At 46.4% G+C, this 27652-nt stretch overlaps 1 protein-coding gene across 3 annotated transcripts in view; it reads right to left on the bottom strand.

The window, feature by feature from the left end:
• LOC135388697 (high affinity cAMP-specific and IBMX-insensitive 3',5'-cyclic phosphodiesterase 8B-like) overlaps nucleotides 1–27652 on the bottom strand; it is a 259486-nt gene that overhangs the window by 31954 nt on the left and 199880 nt on the right. For 2 of the 3 annotated variants that reach the window (XM_064618419.1, XM_064618420.1), the window contains exons 2-3: nucleotides 473–529; nucleotides 210–400 (exon numbers count right to left, since the gene is read on the bottom strand). In XM_064618419.1, the coding sequence (XP_064474489.1) occupies nucleotides 210–400; nucleotides 473–529 (248 nt within the window). Of the gene's footprint in view, nucleotides 1–209; nucleotides 401–472; nucleotides 530–2169; nucleotides 2435–27652 lie in introns of those variants that run through there. The other variant, XM_064618421.1, reaches the window with a different exon arrangement.

The raw sequence follows: 27652 nt of genomic DNA, 5'->3' as shown, positions 1-27652 counted from the left end.
TACTTTCTACGTTACTTCTCGTCATACCTTTTCTGATTTGTATTGCTTTTTCTACCCCTGGAGTTCTATAACTCACGAACCTTTTACCTAATGTTATTCTCCAAGTTCATCACAAACTTCCACAGGAGTCTAGCCTATTGTCATTCATGTATTCACCGGCTGTGTGATCCCCTTTTCACATTGTGCACACACATAAAGAATTGACCTGCCTGCATAATGTGACTGGGTCGATGGCATTCCTACTCCGAGCATCGATGAAGACGAGGTGCGGCTGGCTGTTGAGGTAGCTCTCGACGGCCGCGTCGGCTGACGTTGACAGCTGGCATTCGTAGTGCATCTTCTCTGCAGACCACTTCAACGCCTGGTACTGGTTGTCTTCCTTCATAAACACGAACAAAACCTACGCGGGCAGCAAGGAGTGTCAAGGACGGAGTCTGGGGCCACCTTCCTTTTTGGTGCGATGTGTCCTTACCCTGACTGTTGGTACAGTTAGATACATGGAGCCAAACTTGAGCGCAACCGTTCCTTTCTGAAAAGAGATAAGATGGTGACAATTACTTTTGTGACAGCGAAGACGGAGTATACGGTCTAACTCTTTAATCTCGTGACCTCCTCTTTCCTTCTTTGGCGAGTCGCGCAGGGGGCACATATTCGCGTTGAAAGATGAAAGTCACTGAAAAGGTTAGCCAGCTGTAGGGATCGAACCCACATCTTCTGGATTGTTGTATCTGTCCCTTCTATATGTTGTTCCAGCCTCAGAACATCAGTTTCTCTTTTGTTCACATATTCGCATGTGTTGAATGTTGCGAAATCTAGGCGCTAATATTCGTGACCTGATTGCCTCACTTTGTGATATGTTTTGGGATTAATTTATTACACATATTAATTAAAGCGGTATTGCACGCACGTGTGACGTAAAGCAGTTCAACTACACTCTTAGAAATGAACTTCACCACATAGCACGCTCCTAGCCAACCATCATCCCGAATGACAACGTTCTCGCCCCTGATTTGCTGAAAACGGGAGGAGGAGCCTATTTTGTGCCCGTTATGCACGGCACAAAATAGGCTCCTCCTCCCGTTTTCAACAAATCTAAGGCGAGAACGTTGTCATTCGGGGTGATGGTTGGCTAGGAGCGTGCTATGTGGTGAAGTTCATTTTTAAGAGTGTACTTACTAGCAGCCAAAGTGCGAAAATAAAGTTTGCGATGGTATCATTGTTTTCAATTTGTTAATTTCTGCTCGAAATTTTCGAGCTCTCTTAAAATTCGGGAAAATTGCGGGCAATTCACGAACAAAAGGGTTTTAAGCATTCAAAACCTGCCACTAATGGCCGTGTAATTTAAAGCAAATATTCTTCGGAGTACGAAATGTCAAATACTGAACCGGCAATTGGTCACACAAATTGCAATTGCGCGATAGAGGCAGCCTAGAACACCGTGCAAGTGTAATATGTGTTGAGCATTCTGTTTACCTTTCTCTTATCACGACCACATAAAATGAAAATGTTTTTGCAGTGGCTGAGGTTACTTACATTGAATAGGCGCTAATCTGATATTGCAGTATGATAGTCAACACATTTATCGAGAACGATGAAGTTTGTTAGGAGAGTTAGTTGAATTCATCCAATCAATTTTCGTCAAATTCAAACGCACGATAGCCACACAACACCGTGAAGTTCACCCATTGCACAGAATAATACGCCCTCCTCATTTATGGAAAGCACAAGGTGTAATGTTTTTTTTTTCTTTTTCGAGAGCTAACATTAACTCCATAAGTCACAAACAGGCGTACACTCTTTATCAATGAACTTCACCGCATAGCACGTTCCTAGCCAACCATAATCTCGGTGGATATCGTTATCTGCCCTGATTTGTTGAAAATGGGACGCCTTTTTGTGACAATTATGAAGAGCATAAGTATCAGAAAAAGGCGTACGCCTCCCGTTTTCAACAAATCAGGGCAGATAACGATATCATTCGAGATGATGGCTGGCTAGGAGCGCGCTATGCGGTGAAGTTCATTTTTAAGAGTGTACGCCTCGTAGTATCAACAAATAGGGGGAGACAAGGATGTCATTCGAGGTAATATTTGACTAGAAAGTCCTGTTTGGAAAGCGCGGGTTATGAACGCATACCAGGGTTACAGAAAACACAGCCAGCTACCTCACCCGGAAGACAAGTCGTTTGACGGCGAGCTGGTACCTCTCGTTAGCCTCATTGAAGGAGGCTGCCTGTTGAATCGGGATCCTCATCTTGCACAAACACGATTTGCACAAGCTACTTGCTAACTCAGTTCAAAAGAGGGCGGGGCCCAATATGAAAAGCACCGTTGAAGACTTGAAAATAATCCGAGTAGGCTTCGGTAGCGCTCGAAATCAACCAAGACTGCCGGCGGATACAGACAGACTGTGTTCTGTTGACTGAAAACGGCGTCGATTCACGCGCCATTCGTACGAACTTCGTCATCGGCTTCCGGTTTGTGCGTGTGCCTTTGGTTTGCGCTTTGTTGACACAACAACCAGGAGGTCACGCGGGTTGTCACGCGAGCTGAGCACATACACACTCTGAAAGCAGAACTTCACCGCACGACATGATCTGTGCCGGCCACAACGCAGAATGGCAGAGTTGTCGCTTATAGGAGAGGGTCGAGCGCACGCCTCTTTGTAGCGATTAGCATATGTTCAAAGTGTCACAAAAAGAAGTACTTCACATTTGCAACAAATCAGGAAATGGAACTGCATCATTCCGTATAGACACTGATTCCGGGTGTTTTCGTTTATTTAATGTATATTTTCACCTGATGAAATGCAGGTTCTGCACGAAAGCTTGCGAATATTAAAGTTTTATTCCAAAGAGTGCTTCATTACATGGATTTTTACTACTACCAGACTAGACTGTGAATATTCTTTCCCCTTCATCGCTCAGGTGCGAAGAGTACGCACAAACGCAAATCAAAAACTGCTCTGGGCTAAGTATGCGGTTTCGGCAGTGAACTATTTGCATGTTGACTAAGCTTCAAATCCTTAATTGTTGTACTTCTCATAAATACACACCCTTAAAAATGAACTTCACCACATAGCACGCTCCTGGTCAACCATTGTCACGAATGATATCTTGTTATCTGAACGTATCTACACTCTAAAAACAGAACTTCACCGCATAGCACACTGTGTGCCAACCGTTGCCAAGAATGATACGGTTATCGCTTCTGATTCGAAGAGAGGGGGCGTACGCCTTTTTGTGGCAATTTTCATAAAGGGTGTTTCAAAAAACGTGTCATTCGGACTTTATAAAAAAAACGGGGCGACGGAAAAATACGGGGTGAACGGCATTTGTGTGGCAACTGAATTTGCCATCTTGCAAAAATATTTTCATTTGATTTTAATTAAAATAAATTGAATTTCTTTAATTGAACTCCAAAATTTCCCAAGTCAACCTAACGTTTTTTTTTTTACGGAGTTAGAGAGCCCGTAGCGAACTTAGTTAGATCCACCAAGAAATCCGCTCGATATTGCAAATGGGACTGCCCAAAAAAATTCCCGAAATTGAGGCTTCGAAGTTTCGGGTATTCAACGGCGCACGAAATCAGACGCAAAAATTCGTGGAGAGGAGGAGTTGCTCCTGCCCCCATGAAAGATAGAAGGTCGAGAAAAAAAACAGGCGGGAAAAAAGAGGCGGAATCATTTTTGTTTGCCGCTTATCAACGATGGTGGAATGTCACCCGCCTTGTTATCGGGGCGTCTTGTGCTGCACGCCGATCCGGCGATAAACTGCTCTAGCTTCATGGGGGCAGGGACATGTCCTGCCCTCCGCGCATCTTTGCGACGGATTTGGTGCGCCGTTGAATACCCGAAACTCTGAAGCCTCGACTCCGGGACTTTTTTTGGGCAGTTCCCTTTGCAATATCGAGCGGATTTCTTGGTGGTTCTGACTAAGTTCGCTACGGGCTCTCTAATTCTGTAAAAAAAAAAACGTGAGGTTGACTTGGGAAATTTCGAAGTTCAATTAAAGAAATTCAATTTCTTTTAATTAAAATCAAATGAAAATATTTTTGCAAGATGGCAAATTCAGTTGCGACACAAGTGCCGTTTACCCCGTATTTTTCCGTCGCCCCGTTTTTTTTATAAAGTCTGAGTGACACGTTTTTTGAAACACCCTGTACTATATCCAAATTGCCACAAAAAGGCGTAAGCCCAACTCTCTCTTCGAATCAGAAGCGATAACACTCTCATTCGTGGCAGTGGTTGGCGCACAGCGTGCTATGCGGTGAAGTGCTGTTTTTAGAGTGTACCTTCACGAACGTCATCTGCGCTGACTTGTTCAGAACGGGAGGAGTACGCATGTTTCAGTGACACTTACGTTGTTTATAATTGTCACAGAAAAGGTGTACGCCTCCGGTTTTTAACAAATCAGAGCTGATGACGATATCATTCGAGATGGGTTGGCTACACTGTTAAAACAGAACTTCACCACATAGCACGCTCATAGCCAACTATAAATCTGTGTATTGATTTGTTGAAAATGGGAGGAGGCGCCTACCTGGGACAGATTATCTTGTCCCAGATAGGCGTCTCCCCCCTGTTTTAAACAAATCATGACACAGAATGATATCATTCGGAATGATGGTTGGCTGAGCGCGTGATGTGGTGAAGTTCTGTTTTAACAGTGTACACTCTAAAGCTTCATCGCATAGCACGCTCTGCTCCAATCATTGCTAGGAGTGATAGGGTTATCGCCTCTGACTGGTGGAGAGAGGGGGGGGGTACGCCTTTTTGCGTCGATTTGGATACATGATAATTGACACAAAAAGGCGTACGCCCCCTTCTCTCTTCGAATGACAAACGATAACCCTATCATATTCGCACATACACTCTTAAAAATGAGTTTCACCGCATAGCACGCTACAAGCCAACCACCATCTCGACTGATATCGTTATCTGTCCCGATTTGTTGAAAACGGAAGGTGTGCGCCTTTTTTGTGACAATTATGAACAGCATAAGTGTCACAAAAAAGGCGTACGCCTCCCGTTTTCAACAAATCAGGGCAGATAACGATATCATTCGAGGTGATGGTTGGCTAGTTGCGTGCTATGCGGTGAAACTCATTTTTAAGAGTGTACGGTTGGAGGTGAGCGTGTCATGCGGTGAAGTTCTTTTCTTTTTTTTTTACAGTGAGGAGCGTGCAGTGCGGTGAAGTCCATTTCTAGGAGTCCTCTAATCTAAAATGGATACTTTTTGATCAGCTCATGACTGCATCGCATAACTTCATCACAAATCACATAAAAATAACAATTAAAAAAAAGATGACAAGAAACATGCAACTGTGCGTTGTGTTCTTATTTCTGTGCTTTACGAAAAGCATTTGAATGCTTTTGAATGTACCATGAATATACAGGGTGGGTGCAGATAAAGTAGCCCCACATTTTCGCGTTCCCTGCATTCCGTACGAACTTCCGGCGGCACAGGACGGTGCATTTATGCTCTGGTCTCCCTTCAAATCCGCGTATTGATCTTTCGCCTTTTGGCTAGGATCTTTCGCGGTGGAGGGAGGCGAAAGGGAGCCGGTCCTTCATATTTGGAGAAGGGCCCCTTGATAACGCGGTCAGCCCCTGGGTGGGCCGTGTCTTTGAACGCGCCGCCGATAACAAGGTCGTCGGGGCAGTACCGCTTGCGGTGCTGTTCCGGGAAGATCTTTTCTGGATCTTTATGCGGTGCAAATCGAAAAAAAAAAAAAGAAAGAAAATCATTGTCACCAAACTCTGCGCAATAAAATCATTAGCAACGTGAATTTCGCTCCGTGTATTTCCAATGGGACATTGCAGTGTAGCACAGTTGCATGTTGCATCGCCCTACCGCTGGGGTGCCACCTACACAGAAACAAAACGAGATCTGGTACGCATAGCGGTACACAGTAGATCATTTTACACCGTTTTTAAGCACATGCTTGTCCCATGGCGCACTCCTTTTTTTACACCATGAAGTGTGGGTGTTTTCTGAAACGCCCTTTAATTAGGTGTATTCCTCATAAACCACTCTTAAAGTTGGTGTTGAAAAACAAGAACACCCTTAAAGTAGCACAGAAGTCATTTTTAACACCCAGGTTTCTTCCTATAAAACTGTTAAGTTTGCCAGTAAGATGCACCATGCGAAGTAATCTACACCACAGAGTCATGATTATCGCAGAAATTGAATTTAAAATACGCCGCAAAAAGCGACCGTGCGCAACGGTGGTGAAGAGCAGTACCAGCCTGTGATCTGCCTGGAACCTTGCGCTGACGCTATAAGGAGAACGCTCGCTGATTGGCCTAGAGAAATGTTGTCTGCTACTCCGCTGTCGTCTGCTACTCGGCTGTTCAGGGTTCTGATAAAGCCTTTCTCCTTGCTCGGTAATGCTTCGGCCGCTCTTTCTATCCCCAATTCTATGGGAAAACTGGCGAAACAGGTTTACGGCGGCAAAGGGACAATGCGCTGACCCCCACTGACCGGCAAACCAGAACGAGTCTCCTTATGCCGTCATCGGTGACGTGCCATCATTCCTCCTCATCCTCGTTATAGCTTGAGTGGCGAGTTAAGGGTGAAGGCGCGGAGCTATGTTTATGTGAGTTTTTTTCTGGGAAACAAATTGCACACATCAAAACCTTTTGCGCTATTCGGTATAATGACACACACACTTTCATCAGATGTCTTAATCTGAATTTTTGTTGGATGGCCCTCTGTACTCCTTTAAAAGGGGAGTATTCTATTGAAAACGCCCCTTAGGATGAAGCTCCCGCGGCAGCATGCCGAGCCATGCAGTCCGACGTTTTTACTTGTACGGCAACAACCGCACTGGACACGGCACAGTTCCAGCCACAGGCACCCATCATGGTCCTAGCAACACTGTGACTGAGTAAAAAAAAAGAAAAAAAAAAGCCGCAACACTGTGGGACAAGCGTAACGGAAGAGGTGAAGATCACAGCATCGTAACGCTGTCCGTGCTCGTGCAATGAGCGGCGTTACGATGCTGCGATCTTCAGAAAATGCCAGCAACGAGACCGGGCGCCCTCGGTAGCCTATATTGGCGTACCAGATGGGTCATATACTGAAATACAATTTGTTGGCGTTCGTTCGTTAAGCGTAGTGTAGCAGAACTCGTCTGTAACTGTGACGAGAATGTGTCTTTGCAATTAACGCGTACGCCTGCAACGAGTCAAAGATATCAGCTAACTTCCTGACATCCCTCCCTGCCAAATATTGTGTTTTTAACTCAGGCTATCGTCTATAATGTGATTACCTAATGAGAGGAGCGGTCAGATGCATATAATTTTTCTTTCACGACTTAAAACACAATTTTCAACACCATATTCCCAGATCAAATGGGGTGTAAAAAGGGTGTATAGAACGTAGGCACCTTTTTCAACACCTCTTTTTACACTCTTAATGATCAACATGAGATAAAATGTGGTGTATGTCAATGTTACACCTTTAATGATGCTCTTTTTACACCATTTGCTTCAATCAGCGGGATAGAAAATTGTGTTTTTTATAACAATACACCTGTTTTGAGTGAATAAAGGTGTAAAATGATTTACTGTGATAGCTAGACGCAACTGTGCCGTGACCGCCTTATTGACTTCTGCATAGGAAAATCGGGATGCACGGAGAGCAACGTTTGCGTGGATAACTTTTTGTTACGTGGAGTTGGGTTGCTATGATTTTTGTGCGTTTCTACCAGATAAACGCGTCATCCCGCGCCACCGGAATTTCATGCGGTAAGCAGGGAACGCCATACGTGCAAAAATGTGAGGCTACTTTATCTGCACCCACCCTCTACAGAAACAGAGCGAGGCATGCGGAATGCAATAAACTTTCGCAAAATGAATACGTAACAAAATTGCAAGAGAAGACCGGGAATGATCTCTCATTAGAGCGTCGAGAGGAAAGAGAGCGAAGAATTCCTTGTGGACTCCAAATATGGAAACGCTGTAAAGAAATATGATATTCAACGTCGTTTCCCCCCTCCCCCGCCGTGAAGACATTTTAATTACGCAGCCTACGCTCTCCCAGTGAACCATAATCCAGAATGGCGTTGTTCTCGTCACTGATTGTTGAAAACGGGCGTGTGTCTTTTTTGTAACTCTTATGCAATTACGTTAATTGTCACAAAAAGGCGCACGCCCGGCGCTTTCCACAAATCAGTGGTGGTATAACGATGTCATTCTGTGCAATGGTCGGTTTTCAGCGTGATGAGGTTCTGTTTGTAATATGTCTCTTTTCTGATTTGTTGAAAATGTTATACATGCTTCTTTTGTTCTGGAATTTGGACATACGTTGATTGCCGCAAGAGTCAATATAGCAAGCCACAATAATGCTTACGACTCCTTCTCTCCTCGAATCAAAAGCGATAACCCCATCGTTCGCGGCAATGATTGGCGCATTACGTGCTATGCGGCGAAGTTCTGTTTTAAGAGTGTGGCTGTTGATTATGTACAGTGTGAAGATAGAACTTTCATAGCACGCCCCTAGCCAATCATCATTCTGCATGATACCGTTCTACCTCCTGATTAGTTGAAAATGGCGTTGTACACACCTCCTTTTTTTGACGCTTTCCGTTTTGCATTAATTGTCCAGCAAAGCCGAGCCCTAAAACCAGCTCTAAAAACAGCTCCATGGCATCACACGCTCCTAGCCAACCATCATTGCGAATGAGAACTTTTTGTCTCGTTGTTAAAAAGGGGGTTGGGGGTACGCCATTTTCGTGGTAATTATACAAATTAATTAGTATCGTAATTATACATATGCAAAAGGATTTTATACATATAGGAGCTAGAACATGTCCTCCGGTCCTCTTTGGAACTTGTTCCGACGGTGGTATGACGTTCGTCGTTAACATGGGTTATATCATTACCGACTACACTCTAAAAACTGAACTTCACCGCATAGCACGCTCTGCGCCAACCATTACCACGAATGATAGGGTTATCGCTTCTGATTCGAAGAGAGAGAGAGGGGCGTACGCCTTTTTGTGACAATTTCATATATCCAAATTGCCACAAAAAGGCGTACGCCCCCCCTCTCTCTTCGAATCAGACGCGATAATCTTATCATTCTTGGCAATGGTTGGCGCAGAGCGTGCTATGCGGTGAAGTTCAGTTTTTAGAGTGTACTCCATCGCACTAGTCGACAAAGAACTTCACAGCACAACACGCACCCACACTCTAAAAACTGACCTTCACTGCATAGCACGCTCTGCGCCAACCATTGCCACGAATGATAGAATTATCGCTTCTGATTCGAGGAGAGAGGGAGGCGTAAGCCTTTTTGTGTCAATTTGGATATATGATAATTGACACAAAAAGGCGTACGCCTCCCCCCTCTCCTCGAATCAGAAGCGATATCCTATCATTCGTGGCAATGGTTGGCGCACAGCGGTGAAGTTCAGTTTTTAGAGTGCAGCCAACCAAAACCCCGAATTGCAACACTCTCTCCCTTGATTTGACGAAAACGGGGGGCGTACGCCATTTTTGTGGCAAATTATGAACTGCATAATGCCACATAAATGGCGTACAGCCCCCGTTTTTAGCAGATCAGGGAAAGAACGACCTCCCTCGGGATGATCGTTTGCTAAGAGCCTTGTATGTGGTGAAGTTAATTTTTATGGGTAAGACGGTTAGCTTTGTGTGTGTCATTCGGTGAAGTTCTATTTTTCGAGTATGAACTCGCTAGGGCAAGTTCCATCCGCTTTTGAAATACGAATTAGACATAGCTATAGACCCACTGTTCCTAAAAACAGCGTAAAACAGGCAAGCAGGGCGATTACTATACAGCGTAGATGGAAGTGGACATCTGTTAGGGGTCATTAGGAGCGATAGTGATACTCGATATAACTTTCAATTATCTGCATAAACTCTTACGATTTTTCACCGTGTCAATTGCTCTTCTCCGGGTATCGTGCATATCACCCGCATTGTGTACAATGTATACTGGCTATTGTGTGTCCTTGGAACAGATTTACGATGTTGAGAAAAGCGTGATTCCGTTGATGGAATGTATTTCCTCCGTCAATGTCTGTGTCACCTTATAAGTACCCAAGTATCGCTCAGCGTACTCCTGAGTGCCCGAGAACGAACTGGTAATTGCATGCTTTCATAATCGATCTCAAAAGTTAGTATCCATTTGTTTCACTATTTATATGGTCACAAGTGCGACGACTTATCTGAGGCCAAAAATTAACAAACTCAATCTGTATACCGATTCTTCCGCTTATTCTGGGGTAGCGGAGTTGATCATAGGTCTGCACACGATTCTAGGCCTCGCTCACAGCCCAGCGACATCAACTTGGAAACCTGTCATTGGACCCTAACATCACATCACATCACATCGCAATCGGTCACTCAACATCACATAATTGTGTTGAATGACGTCAACGATGCTAATACCGAAATACGCTGAATGATGTTGTTGAACGTCCTCTGCCAGATTGTTTCAGCAACAGGCAGAGCAGCATGAGTGGGAGCAGAGCAGCGACCGCGTCATAGTGGTGTGGGTCAGGCATAGCCTCCTACAGGCTGTATAGTCAGGATCTCACCTTTCGGAAGAGCAAATGCGGCATATGCGCAAGCACGGCGGTGTAATAGTAAGTCATGTTGGTGTTGGTGTGGTTGTTCCCGGACGCGGTGTCGGGAGCTGCCATGTTGTGCCGCTCGCTGTGCCGCTCTGTCCGATTTGCTTCACGGAGGATGTTGTTGTTGTTGTTGTTGCTCGCCTTGGGCTTCGGGACGGACAGCTGCTGCTCCTTTGGCCGCCGCGTGCTCAATGAAGTTACCGCACGTGGGATTCTCACGAGACGAACAGGGTTGCCGGTTTCTGTCTTAAGAGTCCGTTAAATTTAGGCTGTATCGGCGACGGTTCGATAAGCTACGACGTTGTAAGGGGCGCGGGGAAGAAAGATGCTCCACGATGGACAAAGGACGGATGGAGTTTTATAATGGTTCCTTTAAAGGCACGGTCTCGCCCCTGCCCCCTGTCATACAGTGTACCATTCGATTGCCGTTTGTTGAAAATGGAATACTGCATGGTACAGACCCTTACACATAGTTCCCTTAGAAGTCAGGCAAGGACGCACATTTCCCAGGACGTCAGTCGTGACGTTGCCCACAGCTGTTAGGCCGACAACGGCGAGCCCTTTCACCGTCACCACCACCACCACCACCACTGTGAATTTACCCGACAAAGAACGTCACGAATATTAAGTAACCGAATTAAAGTGATAGAGATTGCAGAGCATACCACGATCCGGGCTGGCAACAATAAGAACGGCTACGTCGCCCTGCGGGAAAGTACGTGATTGGATGCAGAAATCGTCCGGTTTTGCGCGTGCTAGTGCACCGGCGTGAGCGGACGACTTTCAGAAGTCACTGGGCACAACTCTCGTACATTTTCTTTCGGTTCTCAGGCGAAAGACGCACATTCTAAGAAGTGGCCCGCTTGCTGGTTTAGATCAACTATATATATGTGTGGATCTTGAGAGACAAGTTAAAAGCTACAGGCCAACCCCACCCAAAATCACAAACTGACGTCGTCCGTCATCCGCGCTGTCGCATTACAGCTCCTACCAAAAAATATATTACGCGCGCTTTCATTACACTCCCCGTTGCACACTGATCAGGTTTCGAAATCAAGCGTCGCTGACGACGTACACGGAGAAGGAGTGCGTGTTTATCTCAAACCGCATTAAATACTCGCGGAAAGAAAACACGGGACTTAGCTTCCACGTATCCGGTTATGCGCCACTTCTTTTTCATTTTCTCATTGTCACCTCTAGCACAAAAGAACATTTTCGAGGGGAAATTGGCCAAAAAGCGGCGATAAATCCCCTTGACAACAGCACAAATCCCAAAAAGGCCAATTTCTCGGTAACCCCATAGTCAATGCACGGGCTACATTCCCCGTTCGTGGAGATATGCGTCTGAGCGTCCCCATTTCAAGAGCAAAGGGGAGCTTATGGGGATGACGTAATCCAAGATCCTTCTGCAAGTTGCAACTGCCATGGCAACGGCGACAATTGCAAACTGCTGCTTGGCTCTTCGCCCAGCCAATGGGCGACGAGGGCGACTTACCCGAAGGCCGATGACATGCGTGACGTTGCACGAGAGTAAAGTGCAGATTTCGTCGTCAGCTGTTACGACACGTTTCGACAACATTCCTCGAATACGACTTCGTTATTCTGAATGAGACATTGACGGTTGTATATGCACAGTATTCGTGAAGATAGTTTTGGAATCGCCCCGGCTGTACGAGACCGTCTCATTAACCGCCAGGGTGGGGTGGGAGGGGTCGTGCGTCCTGGGCCGACTTCACAGGGAACTGGGCCGACATTTGTCTTAAAGCGTTCGAGGAAAACCCAGGAAAACACCCAGACAACACAGCCGGGTCCCAGATTCGAATCTAGGTCGCCTCCCAGTCCACCCCAGTCCCCGCGCCGACCAGTCCTGGCGTGGAAATCCATCATCGTAGCCACTAAGCCGGTGATTGCACCCTGGTAGTATATTTTGTAACCTAGAGTGAGCAGAACTAAAATTATTTGCGTACGCGTGTCAAACTCCCGAAACTTGCTGCGAAAATATAGGACGAGGATTTCTTTTTAAACTTCCCTGGCATCCTCTAGCATCTAATATAAACAGTTGTAGAACAACCAATACCAAAGCATTTAAAACCACCACTACCAGGAAAGAATCAAATAATCGTGTGTCGTATTTGTGAAGAAAAGCTGGACCATTTATAACAGGCTGCTACCTAAAATGAATGAATATTATGCAAATTGTAAAAACTTTCATTTCACTGTGCCGCGCAGTGGAATACGGGCTCAAAGACTCCGTCCAATTTGCATTTGAAAAATCGACGTCAAAGAAGGAGCTCCCCTCGGGAATATTTATCTAAATTTTGTGTTGTTGAGTTCGGCTTTATTTACCATTATTTCGCGAAGTTCTTTTCGGGCCTTGACTACACTGTCAGATTTTTCCGCCCTTTGACACCTGATACTTCGAACGGTGAATTCGTTAGCCCTGACGAAGAAAGCGGAAGAAGGAGAAATAAAACGAGTAAAACTCCGCTAACCTGCTTAATGGCAAAAGTCGAGAGAGCCAGGAATTTCTTTGCCCCAGGGGAGAACTTGTTCGCGCGTATGCTTCAGAGTTGCTTCTTTTTCAGTCTGGCTGTTTGTTTTCTCATTTATATTGATTACGCCCGTACTATACTGGCCTTCGGTGGGGACCTTCACTGTTACCTTTAACCTCTATTTCACGAAGGGGGTCAATAGGAGTAGGCTTAATGGAGACGAAAGGCAAACGATGCGGAACAATGTGTCTCCAGTGGCCAGAATGCGTGCACGCACAAATTAAATTTGTGTCGAGCGACGGCCACACATCGACGAAGAGGCAATTCGAGTTGAATTTAAATCGAGTGTGGTTTGTAGGCGTTCAACCGTGCATCGTCAGTGTAGTAATGACGGTTTTCAGGGTCTCCCGTGTGTGCCTCTGTTGCGACAGCAGAGTCACACTTAATCAGATGGACTCTCGCCCTCTCTCTCTCTATCAAAATTGCTTCGTCCGTGGTCAAATCCAGCAAGACATGTACAAGATACTCAAAAACGTATTTAAGATAAGATAATAAATACTAACGTTAGAATGTAATTAAGATAGAGTATAAATACATGAAAATTAAAGTAGTTAAGATAGAGTACAAAATACTTCAAAAAGTATTTGAAATAAAATTAAGATACTATTTATCCTTGAACGCAAAAAGTAACCGGTCACTGGTCAACGCGGCAAGTCGCCGCTAGGTGACATGAATCACCAAAACCCCGCGCACTACGCAAGCCGCCGCTGTGTGATAGGAGTAATCTAAACACAAGTCCCAAAAAGATGACAAAGAGATACCACATAACTCCACTAAGTATATGTGACCCAGAACAAACTTCTAGCAGGTCACTGCTCGGCGAGGTCAGAATTCGGCGTCACCGCGTCTGAGCGCACATAATAGAACCCTCACTGGATTAGGACACAAGGATTAGGACACAAGGGGCAGGATATCTAGATGAAGACTTCCAAGGAGGGCCAATGTCCAGGTCAAGTCCGAGGGACTCAGGAAATTTCCACTGAACAAGCAAGATAATGGAAAGACGAGACACACAGAGTTTTAGAGGGAGATCCAAATTCTGTAATTAGAGTATTGAGTAGAAAATACCATAAAATGTATTTTAAATAGAGTACAAATACACAAAACAAAATGTATTGAGTAGAGTACCAAAATACCGCAAATTGTATTTAAAATACAGTATGTTAAATACAATACTCCAAATACGTACAAGTCTGAATCCAGCCCACCAACGCTCTGCCCTCAAAGCTGACCTTCTTTGGAAACCATATAGGACCTCGATCCTTATTGTGAAGGGCCTCATTATTTCATTCCCCACATCACCACCAGCAATGGGGTAGAGTATATATGGGCGATGAAACCTCCCATTCATTATTTCAAATAATTCGACAGCGCAGGACGTTTAAAGGTGCATTAAAAAAATTTCTCCCCGCGAAATGAAAAATGCCGTTACCTTGACAGCAATCCAAAAGGAACGTGATTCATCTGTCGCGTCGTTCATTATTTGTGTGCGAACGAAACCGCGATTTCACTTTTCTCTCCTGCTCAAGAAGTGCAGCAATGTGGAACGTCCTGTCATTGGTGTCCTCAAACGATTTGCCCAATCATCGCGGAAGGTTCGTTTGAAGGGACCAATGACAGGGCCTCTCCGCACTGACGTGCTTCTTGAGAAGAAGAGAGAAAGAGGGAAGGCGTAAATTGCGTTTTTTTTTCTATCGATCATAAATCACGAACGATGCAACGGACGAATCCTTCTTCCGTCCCCTCCCGCTTGTTCCGCCTCCCGCAAAAGCTTTCTCGTTCCCTTTGTATTGTTGTCAAGATAACGACATCTTTAAATCCGCGAGGAGAAATTTTTGCACATCACTGCCCCGTTAATTTCGTCCGCGTGTAGTGCTACGTGGGGTTGATTGACTGCCCCTTCGAGTGAATCGTGTTACACGTAGATTCATTCCTCTCTTTTATGGAGTTCCACGGGCTTACAGAAGATGCCTGCTCATGTTGTGTCGGGTTCGAAACCCGGCACCTGCTCTGTTTGTGTGCTGTCCCCAGGTTGTGCTGAGACGCGCACTGTGGCAAATATCGGCACAGATCATTATGAAGTCGGCCCAGAACAAAATTACGATGGTTTCAGGCCCGACTTGGTTTGCGTAGTTGTGTGCATTCTCAACAGATGGCCCCACGAATCGAAGCCAGCGTTGCTAGCCAGCGTTGATGAGGGAGTCCGCAACTTTTGCTTGGAGAAGCAACGTTTGAAAATTCGATTGCTAAAGAATTGTTCGAAGAAGAAAACAACTACAGAGCCAATACGTATTTGAAGCATCCAAGTTACAGTTTAACAATGACGGCACCAAACCCATATATATTTTCCTCAAGGTATCATGCTCTGAACACCTATTAATATATCGAATCAGATGTACCTGATGCCCGTGAACTCATAAATGCTGAAGGTTCGCAACATGTGATTGTGTTCCCGTTGACACAACGAAGAACACACAGCGAACAATCAAAACCAGCAAGAATGATTAACAGTCAGCTACCACGTACAGCAAGAAAGTTCTGTTGGCATCCTGAGTGGAACATATTGCTGACGTTGCTGGTGTGCTCACATAAATGGTCGTCCTTCCCGAAGAGATTAACCCATTAAGCGCAACACTCGCATCCATATAAATTATTCCGGGTAATGAATTTCGTTGTACTTTTGCTGCCTGGCGCGCGCTAAATTACATCGTTTATTTGTTCTATTCGCATTCGCGATATTTTTCTTTTAATACCCGCACAGTTTGGTGAGCACTTTCCAGATTAAAAGGGAGAGTTGCCATGCATTCCCGGACTGGCTACTTTGCCCTCTTGGATTGTTGTTTGGGAATCCCTCGAGGCTGGCCTACAATTTTCATTTCGCTCGGCTCCTTTGAAAGTGCAAATGCATGTTTTTGCTCTCGAGTTTCGTGCATCTTTTAAACGGGTAAGTAGTGGAAGGGTTAAACTCGGGCACAACGTCGTTTATTAATTTCTATAGAAGACTGGCTTTCTTTGGAGCGCGTGCCTCTCTGTTTCGGCACATTCAATTTTCTTTTCCTGCACGGTGCGTAAAACTTTCGTCGGCATGGATCATTCGCTTTAAAGAAATGGAGCAGCAGACCCATGATGAGTGTCACGCAGCTGAAATGTTTGTACATAGACAGATATTTTACCTCCCTCTCTCTCTCTCTCTCTCTCTATCTTTCTCTCCCCCCGTGCGCATGTAGACGTCGGCGGACAGGCAGTTTATATAAACCTTGCGTAACAAGTTACAAATGTGACAGAGAAAGCTTAATATTTTTAATTTGCCAGCGAGATTAAGGTAAGGGTGCCTCGATATTAGCGCCCTCTGTGTTGGGTGGATGACCTGCCCCTTTTGCTGAGGCAAACGCCACGCGTCGGTCTAGGAAGACTCCACTGTCGTACCCACAGGTCCGCACCTCGTTCAGAATGGTCGGGGTGCTGTATTCCGCGGAGTGTTTAAATCATTCGAGGTATGGCTGGCAGCTTTATTGCAGTCTTTTATGAGTATACTTACGTAACTTCTGCACAATGCATGTAGTTGGCTTTTTTGAGGCGACAGGCCTAAAGGACTCATTGTGACCACGACGGCGCTCTCGGATCGATCACGATCAGGATCGCCATCGCCGCTCCGATCATTCCCGTCATCTCTCATCGTCATCGCTCATCATCGTCATCACTCATCATTGTCACCACTCATATTAGATCCCCTAGCTATGGGGTAGCGTTCCATTCCTAGAGTGGAAAACCTCCCCACTTCATCATCAGAATATATCTGTTGTTGTTGTTGTTCTGCACAATATGGTGAACAAAAGTCAAGCGACACAAATGGCCAACGAAGTCAACGAAGTCTTCCCGCATTTAGAGCGTAATTGTGCAGCGTGTGTATATGGTACATAGCTCACTTGGCTTGCTTTACAGGCGGAAGACCACACATGTGTGTCAATACCACGACCTACTAGATTATAGCGACGATGTCACAGGCACCCCTTCCCAGCGCCGCGTTTGGAGGCTAGCGGTGGCGCTACTCATCGGCCCCGTCATTGCTTCCTCAATTTCTACAATACTTTATACTTCAGCTTACCTTAGAATTTTTGTACAAGCGGTAGATGGCCCACGGGAGATGCTTCCTTCTGAAGTTGATTATCATCATCATTCTACGCGTTTTCACAGGAGCTGTTGCTGTCGTCTGCTACGGTAGTCGTACGTCCGCTTCCGCGCGTTTATAATTCCAATTTCCATTGTCCAATCACGATGTAGATCTCGTGTGTCGATGAGTAGGGCTCCTAGCGGATCGTGCAGACGGGCTCCTTACAGGGGTTGCCGATCATGACACGGTCGTTATAATCTATCAAGTCGTGGTCAATATTTCCGATTTCACCGCGAATTACAAATTTAAAACAGAGTAACAGATCCTGCCTCCAACTGGATCTGCACTTAACTCGAAACAGCCAGGCCCCATAGGGTCCTACACAGCCTAGTGGTGCTTCGAACTGTCCTCTCTGATTGGCGAAGCGCACTCTGCCGCAGCGCTATCCCTTGCCGTATCCTCCACTCAAGAGCGCGCTGGACCACTTTCCAGCAGCCTTTGATTGTCCCGAGTAAGCTTCGAACAGAGATAACAACTGTGGTGATATTTTGTGCAGAGCTTATGGAGTACATCTTAAGATAAAGAGAAGAGAGTCAGGTTGTACAACGGTGACAGTTGCGCGACTGAAGCAGTATGAGAGGACACCTCTTGGCTATGGGGAATCATCACGGCTTAGCGAGAATACGGGGCTAATTGTTCATTGTCACGAACAACGTTCGCGAACAAGAATCCCAGCTTTAGCAATTACGGAACAAGCGTCGTCGCCGTGTCTTTTTCTTACACTCGTAAGGCAGCAACTGAGATATAAACAAAACCGGCTCGATCGCGCTTCACTTGATTCGTTTCAGTGAAATAGTGATTAGTGAAACGGGAATAATTGCGTGAAAGGTGCTTCCTTTTCCGCTACATGTATTTGTTTGCATAGAAAACAGGAGTGGAGCCATTCAAAGCCACTGAACTGCGAAGCATTGCATCGTAATTAATGAGGCTCTCTTCTCCGGTGCGCTGGAGCACTCTCGAAAGTTCCTTCCCGTTGTTTTAGTTCGTCGGAGTGCGGAAACAAATTTCGGACCGTTAAACTCCATTCCAGGAACTTGAACACGCATGCTTCTCTCTTCTTCCGTACGACAGGCGAACAAATAAGCAGGCGTTCGGGTAAGATCGGTTAAAGGTGCACTACAGTGCATAAATTTCTCTTCGCGGAAGGAAAGATGTCGTTACTTTGATACCAACGCAAAAGGAACGCGATTCGTCAGTTGCGCAAGTTCGGGATTTATGAGCCAAAGAACCCGCAATTTACGCTTTCTCTCTCCATCTCTTTCTCGGGAAGACCGATAATGCGGAGCGCTCTCTCATCGGTTGCCTCAAATCGATTTGTCCAATAATCGAGGGAGATCGCTCGAGGTGACCAATCCGAGACCTCTCCGCAATGTCGGGCTTCTTGAGAAGGAGAGGAGAGGGAAAGCGTACATTGCAGTCTCTTTCGCTCATAAATCACGAACGGATGAACCCCGTTCCTTTTGTGTGGATGTCAAGGTAACGACATCTTTCATTCTACGAGGGGATTTTTTTTTGCACTTCAGTGTTCCTCTAACACTATTTACGTCACCACTATATGCAGCTCAGTTGGTCCGTCGACGAGTTTCATCCATTTGCGCTCCCGAAGATTCTAGGACGCCTGTTTAGTTCATGACATTGGAATTTACCCCAAAGATGAACCTTCCTAACCTTTTCCAGTGATCCTTATCGTCGCCATTTGCGCTCTCAACTGACGGGGTACCTAAACGAAGGGACCTAAACCTTGGGGACAACACAAGGACCTGACAAGGTACCTCAACAGCTATGCCCCTGCCACACGGGCGTTTCGATGGTCATCGAAAGCGATGATCACCGAATTGAATGATAATCGGACGCTGCTACACGGTCACTTTTGATTACCATTAAACTGGATCAACTCGATGGGGGCTCCAGATACATCATCGAAGTCTGTCGATGACCACAGAAAACTGCCGGTGGCAGTCCCTAGCGAGCAAGCAAGCGGTAGACAAACGTTCGCAATAGAACGGCAAAGTGAGGAAATGCAAGTTAATAAAGTACAAAATTATGTGTAATTAGAATCATTTAGTATTTACTTTTTTTAATTTTCACCCCTGAGCCCGCAACTTCGCGCATGCGCAAAGCACCCGGTGACAGGGGCCGATTTAAGGGGGGGAGGCGGGGGGCACCGCCCCTCATGCAACTGCGTTCCCTATGTAAAAACCCTGTCTCCTGGATGATGCTGTACCGCAAAGCATGAAATTTCCGTAAGACCGCCCCCCCCTCCCCCTATGACAGACCCTGCCCGGTGAGCCGTCTGAAAGTTCGTCTGCTTCCTCGTTTTTCTTGTGTGTGTGTTTTATAAATCGATCAATCAATTGCCTGCTTCCGTGACACCAACAAACAAAAATGGAAACAAATAAACGATAAGAACAGTATTAAAGTTCCAAAATCATCAAAGTTCAAATCGTGTGTCGTGTCAATCTCTCCACGCGCATCGAATCGCCCGCGTAGCAACGGTCAAGCATGAATGAACATTGAAATGTCGGATGGCCATCACTTTAGATGGCCATCGAAACGCCCAGTGTGGCAGGGGCACTAGTCTCCATCAAGACCCCCGGTGTACCTCATTGAAACATCTTACGAACCCTAGTGCCCAAGAACGACTCAGAGGCCGTTTTCCTTCTCGCCTTCTTCCTTCTTGAGGAACAGATAGAGAAAACAGTGAATGAAGCACATTCGAAGAAGTGCGGCGAAATGATTTGTCTAGGGCTTTTCATAGGGAGCAGCGCACGTCCGCGCATTCAACGCGTCCGATAACTTTCTCACGTAGCATTCTGTTTCTGCTGTTTGCGTATACGATGCGAATTGAGGGGAGAATGCGCCAGACGTTTTTCACCTTAGACACCTTAGAGAAGGAAGGCTGAAGGAGTAGACGGTTGTGGGGACGCCCTCGAACCTGCAAGTCCACCATTTCGAAGGTTTAACCAGCGGCGTGGCCTAGCGGGTTAAGGTGTGCCGCTCGGTGGTGGTAGCCAAGGTCGTGCTGAAGACTGGGAGGTGGTGGGTTCGAATCCTATCACCGGCTGGGCGGTCTGAGTTTTCCATGTGTTTTCCGAAGACTTTTCAGACGAATGTCGGCACAGTTCCCCCTCAAGTCGGCCCACGACGCATACTAATCCCCCCCTGTCCGCTCCTTCCTGCTGCCCTCTCTCCATCCGTCCACGTCAGTACGCCGCTCATAGTCACAGGTGCTTCGCGGTGCTAACACGGAACAAAAAAAAAAGATTGAGGAAGATCTATTATGTATCCTTAAAAAATGCATTCGCATAAGCCTTTGGTTCCTTCTTTTGCTTCTTCCTTTTTCTTTTGCTTCGTCTTTTTGGCTCATTCTTTGCTTTCCTCCTTTTCTCTTTTTTGCTTCTTTTTCTTTGGTTCCTTCTTTTGCTTCCTCTTTTTGCGTTCAGGGTTCGTGTTAGCGGTTAAGGGTTAAGCGTTTCGAAAGGGTTATGCTGACGCATTTCCAAGGGATCCACGAATGGATCTTGATAAAGTTTCTTGAAGGCTTGCGCCACCTTAACTCAGTCCATCATGTGGTTTACAGCGGTTGCCGCTTGCCTGTGCGTGATCCCTGGCTGGAGGTACACAGTAACGACGTTGAGATCCGTGGGAAGGCGTACGGCACAGGACTCTCCGTATTCGTGAACGTTGCTGCAAATTTCTCGAGGTGTAACGCTGGTGCCATCCTTAGAGTAGGCCTTTCGGTTTCCAGGACGTTTGACTCCAGTGATGTAGGAGAAACCCTTGATTTGGATGGGCACATCAGGATTTATCGCACTCTGGGTCTGGACACCGCCGTTTTTCCTTTGACATGAGCCTTCTAATGCTAACGCATTAAAAATTTGTAACATTCACAATAATCTTGTACAGAAATGGAAAGAAAGGCTTTTCGTCGGCATGTCTCCATAGGTGCCGTGCATAAGTGCCGCCATTCTTACCGCCCTGGAATACATTACTGACTTGCCGCCTGGGAAATGGGTCTTCCTCACCGACAGCAAGGCGTCCCTCCTCCGCTTGATGTCGCCCGCACCAACATCATACAGAATATACCCAGCATGATCATTCAGATGTACAACAGACTCCGTGCCAATGGTCATGCTTTGTCCCTTCAATGGGTGCCTGGTCATGTGGGCCTGACCGGTAACACGCGCGCAGATGCGGCTGCAAGACGAGCTGCCGCAGCTGCTACTCCTGCCACTGCACGTCCACCACTTTCCACACTTTCGGCTTGTCATTTAGCTATTTGCCGCCGGTGTGCAGCCCGTGCCCAAACATTTAGATCTCAGGCCGACGCCTACAACAGTCACATGCAGTCCATCGACCCTTCGGTTACCTTTTTCATTGCATGTCGCTGCAGTCATCAGGAGGGATCACTGCTGCACCGCCTCCGTCTCAACGTTGCCAGCACCCCATTGCTTCTTTACAAAATGGGCCAATCCAGCTCCCCCTTGTGTTCCAGCTGTGGCGAGGTGGCCGACATTCCTCATTGTCTTCTGCACTGCCAGCAGCACATTCCCCAAAGGCAAGCCCTCCATCGCCGTCTAATACAGCTGGGCTGCAACACATGTCCATTGTCCATGGACACCCTCCTTGGTCCCGTCCCTCGGCCTACTCAGTGGGCCGTAACTATAGCCCTGCTCCGCTTCTTGAAAGACTCGGGCCATTGCGTCTGCCCTCTGACTGGACATTCGTGCTGTACTGCACTGCACTGCGTGCATGTTTTTCTTTCATTTTTTTCCTTTTCCTTCTTTCTTTTTGTTTATTATCAGTTTCCTTCTTTATCTTTTCCTTCATTTCTCTTTTTCGGAATAGCAAGCGAGCAATAGCCTCGCTGACATTTCCATTTCTTTCTTTTCTTCCTTTTTTTTTTCACTCTATTAAACATACCCCCCCCCCCCAATTTAAAAAGCCTGTGCCTACTCACATGACATGGTTCTGGATTTGTTCGTTAGTTTGCGCGTTCCTTATATGTCAAGGCAATGGTTCCTATATGGCAACTTTGTGGATGGATAATTGGATCTTCGAGGGTTCTCTTAGGTTCCAATGTGTGGAACCGAGTTCCGAAAGCTAATTTTCCCTTCTTGTGCCTTTTTAATTTTGCTAAGAGATGAAATATAGGATTACTCCAAGCTCTGCTCGGTTAATTATGCAAGTCCATTAGGAGCGGCTTTGCAATATATTTTCGCTAAATATAGTGCCTTAATCACTGCGCAATCCAATCTACAAAAGTACTCAGAACAGTCAGGAGCACTCGCTGCAATCAAACTTTTGCAGCGGGATCCGATTCTGCTGCTGTGACGCTGGCTGTGACGTTGGCTGTGACGTTGGCTGTGACGTTGGCAGGAAGATGCGCTTTCATTTGACGCTGAAGATTCTTCTGCTGCGGCGCTGACTGTGGCTGACAGCAAGCCTTATCACCTTACCACCTTACCACCACCACCACCACCGCTGACTATGGCAACGCCACCTAGATACAGAAGTCCTGCTTATTGCCTCCTCTCCCTCCTTCGCTACGTGGACATATAAAATCAGAATTCTTCTGCTACTGCCATTCGCTGTTCTGCAAACTCAAGAACACGCAAATGATTGCACCTAACTTAGAACCTGTAGACGTGAATCCGTAGACAAAAAGTGCAACACGCTTTCCAGAAAATCAGTCTTGAGCGAGATATGGGACCGTTTTGCGTTTTCTTTGAAAGTTTTCCCATTTGGTACACGGGTATACGTTCAGTCACTACCCGCAGACGACGGCGGTTCGTCTCCAAGCCTACGGCCGCTGAAAGCAAGTTCGTGATTGGCTACAACAGTTGAAAACACGGTCCTGATTGGCTGACTCTTAGTTGTTACGTCACGTCGATGACTAAGCAGGGGGGGGGGGAGATATTTATTAGAACAAAGGAAAAAAATGAAGGAGAGGTCAGCCAAACGGGACGTCGGCTTGCTATTCCGCAAAAAAAAGAAAGGGAAAGGAAAATAAATGAAATAAAAATAAAATAAATAAAAGTAAAGAAAATAATTAGGAAATAAAGGCTAAACTAACAAAAGGTGAAAGAAGGATGAGATACATTAAAGACAAAGATGACTTTAAAAAAAAGATGAGGTTAATGCGTTGCGAGTGAGAGGTGAGGGTGGGGCACTGAAGAATGAGATGGCACGACTTGAGTTGGATTTCTCTATCTAAGTGGTGTTGAGTGTGGTGGTGACGAGACCGGCTTGTTGTTGTTGGTCTCACTTATGTGGGCAGCGTCACGACTGTAGCCAGGATGAGATGAGATAATGTGATATCAGATGTTGAAATGATGACGGCCGAAAGTTAAGGCCGGTCACTGCTAGGGTTAGTGAGAAGTCCCGAGTGCAAATAAACTGAATCACAGGCTTAGCGCGAGTCCAGATTCCTGGAGGAAGCAGACTATAGGCGCTGACAACACATACTCATCGATTGTTTCGGCTAATACTGTTGACAACGCGCCACGAACAACCTGGGGCGGATTACTGGCCACTTGTCGGTGCGTAGCGCAGCGTCGTCTCCATAGTAACGCGTGCTGCACGTGACCCGCTTCGTCGTGAGAAGGAAGAAGTGACCTTACTCGCAGCCTGCCACCGTCGCCGGGTGTGTGGCGTTCGTAGCCATTGGGCGAGAAGGTCAGCCGACGCAAAACGCTGCGATGTTCGTCGTTGAAAATGGCGCTTGTGTATGCGTTTCTAGTGGACCAAGGAGCCACTTCAGTGCAGTCAACGAGGACATTTCGTGCTCACAAGGATGTCTTCACGTCGTTGTCGGAAGAGCAGTTTGTTTCCTTCTTCCGACTGTCCAAAGCCTCGTGTATACACATACAGGATGTATGTGGAAACATTGACATACACATCGAGTGTTTCCCATATAGGGAATGTTATGCACCCGCATTAGCTGAGTTAGTGTGTATGTAACCCACTATTGTGAAATTAACTCCGTCTTGCACAAGCATGACATTTTTTTATTTATGAAATATTTGGACACTGCAATAAAAAAAAAAAAAACTAGCAATACTTGCGCTATTCATTTGTATGCCTTTTCTGCAGAAGCTTGTGCGCAAGATATTGTGATATTGCAGCCAGTGCCTGCGGGAATGAGCCAGCACATATTTTATTGTCCGTATTGTTAGTAACTCTTTCGTTGGGCATACTTGGCATAGGCGATCAATGCTTCCTGCGGTCCGCCGTTGTTGTTCCACGATTCTCCTTCGTTCTTCAAGGAGTTGGTGGACATTGATGGTGGCACCTGCCTCCTCCTCCGTCGACATCTGCCTCCGCTCCGCACATTTTGAGCTTGGCTGCTTGTTGTAGCCGGCAACTCTCTGGAAGCCTCAGCAGGCTGTGTAGTCCTGAGCTGTTACCCGAATCACTGCTTAGTTTAGTTGTAGAACTAAAAAGGAGGAGGAGATCACTCGACAAGCTCAGCAAGCACACCGTAAGTCCACCAAATAACTTTATCCTCGTCAGTATAGCAATCTTCCACGCGGCGTATAGTGCACAGATCACCTTCCTCGTCTTCTACGAATGTAATGCTAAAATAAAAAACGCAATTAATTCTCAACACATGTGTCGCGTGAAAAGAAAAAGAGACAGCTCCGAGCACCGAAGGATTCCCTTCGAGCCGGCGACGGCAGCAGACGACACTGCACTGCATTCGCATTGGCTGATTCGTGTCTTACGTGCTCATCTAGCGAAGTATGTGCAAGAAGGTTTCTTTCCACGCGGTAACAAAATTTATATTTCTTAGAGGTAAATACAAAGTAAGTTAATGTCGTCAAATTTAGGCTTTTTGCTTGACGGACTTGCGTCTGCCACCGAGAGTAGCGTCATTGCTCCTCGCGCCGACGAGGCTCGCCTACCCAGCGGACGACGGTGGCCTTACTGACCACTTCAGATCGTGCGTCGGCAGCGCGCGCTTGCCCGACGGTGGGCGTTGCCACGTTAGGCCGACGCACCGATGCAATGGCCAGTAATCCGCCCCTGGTTGGCATCGCCGCACGCGTCAGCGGTGCTCATGCTCGGATAATTTTCTCTGAAGGAGTGCGAGGATTCATGAGGCACATGCCCCGTTCACGGGGTACGCCAGTTTCGTCCGTTGCTTGTTGGTTTGGTGTGAGGCAAAATAAAACGGAGAATGTGACGTTCATGAAGAGAGTCAGCTTCTCAAGTTCAATTAAATATCCAGTGATAAGTACCGACTAAGTATCCAGTTTGTCCGTTGCTCCTGTGTAAGGACGAGCATTGTTTGTGTAGAAATTTGTCCTTTCTTATCTTATATCACAGCTTCAATGTGCTCTGTGTTCACTGTATGCTCTGACGTTTTCACTTGCACTCATAATAGCGTACATTTACGTATGATGACTCCAGCAAACCGGTATACTGTCACCATGACGCAGTTTCTGTTTCCCCGTACGCCTTTTTGTGACAGTTATGCAATACATAATTGTCACAAAAGAGGCGTACGCGTCCCGTTTTCAACAAATCAGAGGACAACACAATGCCATTTGGGATGATGGTTGGCTATAGGAACGTGCTCTGCGATGAAGTTCATCACGGCGCCGGCTGTGCTGTCTGGAATGTTGCCTGGGTTTCCTCAGACGCTGTCAGACCTACGTCGGCACAGTTCCCTTAGAAGTCGGTACAGGACGCACATTCCCCCCAGAGCGTTAGTCGTGACGTTGCCCAGCTCTGTGAGGCCGACAACTGCGAGCTCTTTCAGGGCTACTACCACCACCACCACCACCATCATCATCATTATTTTTAAGTGTTAGGGTTTCGAGCCTTATGTTAAATGTCACCTCCTTCCTGCCTTCGTCTTCCTGCATTTTATGTGTACGCTACACTCCAAAACAAAACTTCACCGCGCGTAACGCGCTCCTAGCCAACCATCATCCCGATTGACATCGTTATCTCCCCTGTCGTGTTAAAAATGGGAGGGGCACGCTTTTTTTTATGACACTTATGCAGTCACGTTAATTGCCACAAAAAGGCGTCCGCCTTGCACTTTCGACTACTCACGAGTGATAGCGATATCATACTGTGCAATGCTTTGGCTTCAGTGTCCCAGACTCTCATAGGCGCTTACACTGTTAAAGCAGAGAGGAAGGGGCGGGGTGATGCCGAAATAGCTTGCCGTTGTTGGCCGCGCACGAATGGGCATCGTCACAACTATAGCAAAAAAAAAGAAAAAAAAAGAAAAAGAAAACAACGAAAAAAAAAAAGAGAGAAAAAGGGGGGACGAAGGAAGTTGAAGTGTTCAAGGTGAGGTATGGGCAGTATGAATGACACTGATGAGACTGAAGTGCACTGTGGATGAGAAGTGCACTATAGAGGGGTCTTTGCGCGAGGCCCGTTCCCTGGAGAAAACGTTCGAGGTTGCGAGTTTTGGTAGTTCGCTCTGTATAAGAACCTTCGGGGAATAGAATGTCCGTCACTATGCCAGACCAAGAATGTGCAAGGTTGATTTCCCGCATAGTGTGCTATGCGCGGCGTTCTGTCTAGAAGAGAACTCCGCCATATAGCAGACACCTAGCAAACCGCCGTACCGAATGACATCATTGTGTGTCCTGCTTTGTTGAAAACAGGGGGAGGCGCCTATATGGGACATGCATAATGTGTCCCACACTCTAAAAACAGAACTTCACTGCATAGCATGTTGTCCGCCTACCATTGCCATGAATAATAGTGTTATCGCTTCTGATTCCAAGACAGAGGGGTACGCCTTTTTGTGTCAGTTTGGTGATATGATAATTGACGCAAAAGGCGTACGCCCCGCTCTCTTCGAACCAGCGATAACACCATACTGTTAAAACCAAACTTCACCACATAGCACGCTCCTAGTCAACCATCATTCCGAATAATATCATTCTGTGTCATGATTTACTCAAAACAGGGAGGCGCCTATCTGGGACAAGATAATCTGTCCCAGATAGGCGCCTCCTCCCATTTTCAACAAATCATTGACGTCCTGAAGAAATAATGACTGGGCTACTATACTTGACAGCAAATGCACCAGTGCAAGGACGCTGAACGCCTCACAGGGACAATAAAGACTCGGATATCTGTAAGAGAAGGTGTGTTTTGGTGGCAGACGCTTCAGAAAAATGTAAAACGGCCATCTGCGGTCACTCTGAATCAAATGCAAGCGTCAAATGCACTTCCATAGCTCGCGTGGCTGCTGTCTGCTAGCGGAAGTGGTACGCGTTCCTACACTCTTAAAAATTAACTTCACCGCATGGCGCGCTCCTAGCCAACCATCATCTCTAATCATATCGTTA

Source organism: Ornithodoros turicata, chromosome 3, assembly GCF_037126465.1.
Source record: "Ornithodoros turicata isolate Travis chromosome 3, ASM3712646v1, whole genome shotgun sequence".
Lineage (NCBI taxonomy): Eukaryota > Metazoa > Arthropoda > Arachnida > Ixodida > Argasidae > Ornithodoros > Ornithodoros turicata.
Note: the sequence above shows the minus strand (reverse complement) of the source record. Positions and strands in the feature narration are given on the sequence as shown.